Genomic DNA, 6,809 nt, shown 5'->3' with positions numbered 1-6,809 from the left:
GAAGACTTGACGTATTGTATTTCAGGAGTAGGGTGTGGCTAAAGTTACGGGCAGAATTGTTTTATTTTTTTCTATTTAAACCAGAGATAGAGAGGTATTCTAGCAGTTTTTTGGCGGTTATTTTTTAATTAATATTAAAAATATCGTCAGAGATGTGATTTATTTCAGATTCAAGTATTTGAAATACAGATATAAGATAGAAAATATGTATTTTCATCTTATATTTGAAATATTTTTTTTAATTTCATCTTGTATTTTGTATTTAGATACGTTTTTTTAGTATCTTAGTATTTTATAAATAGTTTACTAAAATACTTTTACTAATTATTATTACCTGTGCATATTTTTTAGTTTATGACGTTCAATCATAATATAGACTAATCCAGTATCGCCAGATTAAATAAATATAATATCCGTATTTAGGTGTGATGACACATCCGTAGATGTATAAAAAATTCGTATTTTATCTATTTAAGATTTTTAACATTAAAATAGAACAAAAAAAACTTAAATAAAAACTACTTACAATCTTATTTTTATAACTAACTACCTACTAATTACTAAATTATTACTTATTGATCTCCCCTAGTATAACAACATTTTTACCCCTATATCTCTGGATGGTGCTTTAAACTTTAACTCACGGACGTATAAGAATCTTTAAATTTTATATACGTCCGTGACTTTAGCCACTCCCAATTTCATTTGACACTTGACATTGAATGTTTACCACCGTGTGTTTTTGACAAGTGCAGTCGATTTTTGTGCAAAAAATGTCAGAAAATTTACAAAAACGACCCGCAAAGGGCATTTTAAAAAATTCCAGTAGTTTCGACAAACAAGAATGCCAGCCTTCGGCTAAGTAAGTCATTAAATTCGTCTACGAAAATTCGTATAGTTCTAGTTAAATCAAAACTGGAGAACACTTAAAAATATGTTTCTAAAATGAATCATTTTTAATGAATACGTATTAAAATCGAGACAATCATTATTTTTATATATTACACACTGTACTAGTAGTTGTTTAGGTATGTAATTTGTGTAAATTTCTTTCAGAAAAGCAAAGGAAACGAAATGGGACGAAATGAACATTATAGCAACGTACCATCCCCCTGGAAAAGACTACGGACACATGAAAATTGACGAACCGAAGACCCCGTATAACTATGACGTCGACATGGATAACGTGGATGGACTAAATGCCGAGGAACTTGCAGAAAAGTAATGTTTTATATGACTCTTATAAAATATAATGCTTGTATAATTTGTTATAGAATACGGATAGCTGCAGATAAACCACCGAAGGTTTTCGAGCCCGAATCCGACAGTTCAGATGAAGAGGAAGAACTGACAGAAGAAGAAAAACAGAGACGTAAGGATTTTGAATTGAAAAGGTAAGTAATAATTCAAAAAAAAATTAAGTGGTGTTAATATACTTTTTTTTTTAAGGAAAAAACATTACAATGAGTTTCATGCGTTACAAATGGCAAGAAAATTACTCGAGGAGGAAGAGGACGATGACGAAGAGGAAACTTCGACAGTACATACTTCAAGTACTCAAAATTAGACTAAAAACTATCGCAGGTAGTAGAATTTTTCAAGGAAAAACTTGTTTTTTACGACTTTATAATACATATAGTACCAATAACTAAAGAATACAGTGATCAGTGACACCAAGATATAAATTGTTACTATTTGACACCAAAGCTATTTGAGGTAAATCGAAAAAAAAAATTAAGAATTAAATTAAAATTCCAATTTTAATTGTTTCACATTTGTTTTAAATGTCTAAATTAGCTTGTAAATGGGGTCAGATGTATTTACTGTTACAAATTATTAGATTTATAAACTATATAGCCTCTTATAATTTAAACCGCAAATTTTGTGTCTGTTCATATTCTTTAGTCATTGCATAGTACTAAACCTGTACTTTTTGTCGATCAAAGTATTTTATTGAAACTAGAAATTTTTAGAGAAAGTCATCAAAAGTCAAAAAAGTATTTAGCTCCAAGCAAGAGAACTTAGTCAAGAGGTGCTCAAAGTCAGTTTTGATGGAATTTTTTCAAATAGTAGGCATAAAATTTTATTTTTATACAAAACTATATTGTTTTCATACTATTATACCTCATTTTTCCATTTTATATTTATTGTCTATCAATTATTTTGAATGATTTTAAGAGGAATTATATGAAATATGCTTATTTTTTTCTATCAAAACGCAAGAAGAATTTTTTTGAGCCCGATGTTGAATGATAAAAATATATTTATTTAAATTATTTTTAGAAGGGTATATTTCTTCCATTAAACTATAGAATAAAGTTGTATGAATGGTTATAGTCTCTTAAATTATGTTCTAAACATATTTTTAGAAGACTAGTGTTTGTATTTGAAGTTAAGATTATTTACTATACATGTTCACTCAAAATGGTTCTTTAATTTAAATTTAGGTGCCATTTTATATAGTTTCAACATTTTAGAGGACTTACATGGTGTTCCATTTAAAAGTATCTTCCTGTATAATCAAAATAAAATAAAATAACTCATTGACTGAAATAGTTTGAACATTGTGTAAGTAGCATGTTTATAAAAAAATAGGCAGCCTTTAATAATTTAAAAATAATATATTTGGCTGTGCATATACATGAGCTAGCTAGTAATAAGTATAATAGATTTGTTGTCAATTAATTTATTATAAATTTTTGCTTGCTTTCTTTTAATTTCACTATTTATTTAGAAGTACCACTTAAGTTTTTGTTTTAATGTAAGTAAGATTTATTTGTATGGTATAGATTTTATAAATATATATAAATTATATTTTGCTGATATATGTTATAAATTATTATAATAATAAATTAAATGTGCAGATAAGATAAACGTTTTTTTTTACATTACTTTTCGTAATCGCCTATCGATATAAATTCTTCGCATCCTTGTGCCCATCCCTACTAGCCACAGATAAATACAACATTCATCTGTCATTGGCATCTGTGCATTCATCGCCATTTTTCTTTTGTCACTGTCATTTTTACTAGCGATCATTACGCAGTTAAATTTTCTAGTGTTTTTCTAATAAATTTTAAGTGTTCGAAGACCTAATTCTGTGTTATAAGTGAGTATTTATATTTTTTAAATAAGTTATTTGCATAATTGTATAGGACAGTGTGGTTTATTGTGTTGTATATCAATGAAAATCAGCTGACAAATCAACAAATACGTATCTTTGTTGACAAGCATGAGTCAATTCTACGGGTTTCACTGTGTATAATCATCATATTTACGCCCCTATCTATTTTATAATCTAATTATTATATTATCGTGAGTATTTCATTCTCATAAACGTCTAAATGCCGTCGTATCTCGAGTCTAATAGTTCATTTACCTTATTTTTTACTTTGGTCTAGCTACAAACAAAGGAAGACAGCAATTTCTCTTCTTGTAGCTTTGTCCATCTTTGTTTACATCTATATTTAAAGTAACTGGTGTATTTATTCCATAGAAAATGGCATCACGCAAAAAGATTTTGCTCAAAGTGGTTATCCTTGGAGAATCCAGTGTTGGCAAAACATCCCTCATGAACCAATATGTAAACCGTAAATTCTCAAACCAATACAAAGCTACTATTGGTGCTGATTTCTTAACTAAAGAAGTCACAATAGATGATAGGTATATTTTGTTATTGTCCTTATCTGGTAAATGCATATAATGATTTATTTGATGTTTATAGGACTGTAACAATGCAAATATGGGACACTGCAGGTCAGGAAAGGTTTCAATCTTTGGGTGTAGCTTTTTATCGAGGAGCAGACTGTTGTGTCTTAGGTGTGTATATTATATATTTATATTATATATAGTGCTGAAGTTCCAATGAAGATTAAATTTTGTTTATGTCTGTACTTATCAGTTGTTTAGAAAATACAGAATAACATACCTATAGTAATGTCTGGCTAACAGAAAAATCTTTGACAGTGATAGATATATTTATGTCTATCTTATTTTATGGGTATATAATCTGAAAAAATCTGTATATAACTGAAAAAAATGTGATTATTATTTAAAAATTGTATATTTTAATGTGTGTGTTAAGAGGAACTACATAGTATAAAATATTAGGTATAAAAAAAGTACTACTTACTTTGAGACTACAAGAAACTTACCACATTTATTTTTAATTTATGAATATATAATTTTTATGAGAATGTTTTGGTTTATATTTTTATTAAACTGTTTTAGTATTTGATGTGACTGCACCAAGCACCTTCAAGTCTCTGGACAGTTGGAGGGACGAGTTTCTTATCCAAGCTTCGCCTAGGGATCCAGAAAACTTCCCCTTTGTCCTGCTTGGCAATAAGGATGACTTGGAACCAAGGGCTATCAGTGCAAAAAGGGCACAGCAATGGTGCCAAAACAAGAACAACATGCCATACTTTGAGACATCGGCCAAGAGCGGTTCTAATGTGGAACAGGCTTTTCTGGCGATCGCCAAAAATGCCCTGGCTCAGCAAAATTCCACTGTGGATCTTTATAACGAATTTCCAGACCAGATAAAATTGACAAACACACAAAAACCGAGTGGCAGCGGGGATTCCTGTTCTTGCTAGAGAACATAACCTAGTAAAATGTTTTAGGTGAGCTTAGATCGTATATACTTGCGTGGATATAGGTAAATAACTAGGAAAAAATGATTCTAAAATAATCAAGGAGGTGCTGTTATCTTTTTTCTTTGTTGCATGCTTAGTACTGCTACTCTATCTATCCTTCAGGCCAAGAACTATTGTCCAAGGCGCCAAATTTGAATACAAAATTTAAAAATTGATAAATACTTAAAGTTAACTTCTAATTGAACACACTTGCAGCCTTTGTAGTATGAAAGTGTGATGAAAGCTTGAAAATCAAAATAAAAACAATGAAAATAAGGTTATAAGTTTTATGATTATTCAACATTCATAAAAATTGAACTTGTTTGAGACATTAAAAACGATGATAACTATTATTTAATTATTGACTGAGACTAATACAATAATATGCCTTGCTACACAGGGATTAAATGTTCTAATTCAAATGGAAAAAAATATATAAAATTAGTAAATGTTTCCAAATAAATTTTACAGTATTTTGTACAAAATTTTAATGCTCTTATGCATAGAAAGGTGCGGGGAAAGGATAAATCTATTGAACTCTTCATAGTGCAATAAAGAAGGTATGAAAATTGCATGTCTTGATGATGGAGACACCCTTTTTAAAGCTAAATATATCCAAGCAAGAATATAGGATCGAAGAATCTAAGTTATCGATTTGTGTTTTTTTTTATTTGCCGTATATGTAGGAATTTAGACACAAAGGAGCATTATGTTTATTTATATGTATGTCTCAATATATTTTTACTATTCTTACTAAGCAGATTTATTATTTATATATAGTCCAAGAGAAAGAATAGTTTACAGTTAAAAATCTCCTAAATAGTATTTTATCTAACTCAAAAAATACTATTAATATATAGAAAAATTGTGATAAATTATAAGAATTTTCGCATATTAGATTAGCAAGCTTGTAAAATGTTAAAAAATATTATAACACTCTGAAAAAATATGGTACAAGGTGCAACATGATGTTATTTTACTAGTATACAAAAGTTTCTTTTGCAATAGCTTTACTTTTGTATATAACATAACCTTACATTTATGATAAGTAGGCTTAGAGAAATATTTAAGTATTTTATTGATTTTTTATAGGCATGTAGATATATATATAACCCAATTTCTTTCACAATTATTGTAAACATTGATTATTATTATGATAAAACATAGAGAATAATTTTTATTTCATTTTTATTATCAAAGAGATTCAGATTTATAAAAAAAGGACGTATTATTTGTGTCAACTTTAAAATTGTAATCGCGTATGTTTATTGACTTTCGGTCTCCCTGTACACAAACCTGTTGTCTAATAAATTATACCGTATGATCGAAAAAAAAAACGATGTCGGCGATGGCTATGAAACGATGATTGCTGTCATTTTATATGTAAACTTTTATGGGGAATGTCATCGATGTTCATTTCCAAGCCAATCGGACGCTGTTTTTTTTCGATCATACGGTATTACAATGTGTTTAAATATTTTTGAGACTGAAACCATCAGTATATACGCGTGTGTCATGTATATATACTAATATGATTTTGTTTTAGAATTATTATTTTGCCTATAAATTTTAGTGTTTAAGAATTTGTATATTATAAATAAATAAAAATATATGTAACAGTAAAAAATATACAGTACCCAAATATCTTTATTTATCCCTTTAAGATAATTTTATTTTTTATCACAGTTAAGTTCATTCAAAGTCTTTTATTATGGTTGGTTTTTAGATAAATAAAATTCTGACTAATTATTATAAAATAAGGATAGATATATTTTTTTTATTTTTGAACAACACTAGGCTAAATATAATTTGTGATGGTCGTTTATATTTAAAGCTCTGTCTACACGTTACGTTTTACCTGTCGGGTAAGACGTGGGGTGTGTGAACGGTGAACGGTGCTTTACGCGCTAGCAGAGAAGAAATGGATATTATGGTAACAAAATAAAGCAAATGGTATCTCAAAAATCTTTATTAAATGCAAATATTCATTTATAATCAAACTCATATCACATAACTACTTAATAATACTAAGGCAAATAATTATTTATTGTCTTAACATTAGCCTGAACTATATAGCAAAATAAAAACACTAAATCACCACAATACACCAAAACACTTTTACTTTTACACTGGACGCGCGTTTCGCTAACCATGTTAGCATCATCAGCAGAT

The 6,809-nt window shown here is 28.6% G+C and overlaps 2 protein-coding genes across 5 annotated transcripts; both read left to right on the top strand.

Annotated features, from left to right (window-relative positions):
• The first annotated feature begins 712 nt into the window (after nucleotides 1-712).
• LOC115881277 (protein phosphatase inhibitor 2-like) lies at nucleotides 713-2,823 on the top strand. Of its 2 annotated transcripts, XM_030898703.1 has the most exons (5): nucleotides 713-862; nucleotides 1,057-1,221; nucleotides 1,275-1,394; nucleotides 1,450-1,584; nucleotides 1,974-2,823. In XM_030898703.1, the coding sequence occupies exons 1-4, from the start codon at nucleotides 774-776 to the stop codon at nucleotides 1,565-1,567; spliced, it is 492 nt and encodes a 163-aa protein (XP_030754563.1). In that variant the 5' UTR covers nucleotides 713-773; the 3' UTR covers nucleotides 1,568-1,584; nucleotides 1,974-2,823. The 2 variants fall into 2 exon arrangements, with proteins under 2 accessions (XP_030754563.1, XP_030754556.1); XM_030898696.1 differs by having other exon boundaries at nucleotides 1,450-2,823.
• Nucleotides 2,824-2,959: 136 nt separating this feature from the next.
• Nucleotides 2,960-6,266, top strand: LOC115881257 (ras-related protein Rab-7a). 3 transcript variants are annotated; one of them, XM_030898675.1, is made up of 4 exons: nucleotides 2,960-3,109; nucleotides 3,497-3,663; nucleotides 3,725-3,819; nucleotides 4,231-6,266. In XM_030898675.1, exons 2-4 carry the CDS (start codon nucleotides 3,500-3,502, stop codon nucleotides 4,596-4,598), a joined length of 627 nt encoding a protein of 208 aa, XP_030754535.1. In that variant the 5' UTR covers nucleotides 2,960-3,109; nucleotides 3,497-3,499; the 3' UTR covers nucleotides 4,599-6,266. The 3 variants fall into 3 exon arrangements, with proteins under 3 accessions (XP_030754535.1, XP_030754540.1, XP_030754547.1); XM_030898680.1 differs by lacking the exon at nucleotides 2,960-3,109 and adding an exon at nucleotides 3,230-3,315; XM_030898687.1 differs by lacking the exon at nucleotides 2,960-3,109 and adding an exon at nucleotides 3,320-3,435.
• Nucleotides 6,267-6,809: the final 543 nt, after the last annotated feature.

The sequence above is a fragment of the Sitophilus oryzae genome, unplaced genomic scaffold, assembly GCF_002938485.1.
Source record: "Sitophilus oryzae breed Bouriz unplaced genomic scaffold, Soryzae_2.0 scaffold_1109_pilon_pilon, whole genome shotgun sequence".
NCBI classification, from domain to species: domain Eukaryota; kingdom Metazoa; phylum Arthropoda; class Insecta; order Coleoptera; family Curculionidae; genus Sitophilus; species Sitophilus oryzae.
This window is presented reverse-complemented; position numbering and strand designations above follow the sequence as displayed.

Excerpts from the sequence above, each read along its gene's own strand:
- LOC115881277 (XM_030898703.1), top strand. The coding sequence starts at position 774 with ATGTCAGAAAATTTACAAAAACGACCCGCAAAGGGCATTTTAAAAAAT. Across the intron at positions 1,222-1,274 it reads GCCGAGGAACTTGCAGAAAA|AATACGGATAGCTGCAGATA; the intron begins GTAATGTTTTAT and ends AATTTGTTATAG. Across the intron at positions 1,395-1,449 it reads AAGGATTTTGAATTGAAAAG|GAAAAAACATTACAATGAGT; the intron begins GTAAGTAATAAT and ends TTTTTTTTTAAG.
- LOC115881257 (XM_030898675.1), top strand. The coding sequence starts at position 3,500 with ATGGCATCACGCAAAAAGATTTTGCTCAAAGTGGTTATCCTTGGAGAA. Across the intron at positions 3,664-3,724 it reads GAAGTCACAATAGATGATAG|GACTGTAACAATGCAAATAT; the intron begins GTATATTTTGTT and ends TGATGTTTATAG. Across the intron at positions 3,820-4,230 it reads AGCAGACTGTTGTGTCTTAG|TATTTGATGTGACTGCACCA; the intron begins GTGTGTATATTA and ends AAACTGTTTTAG.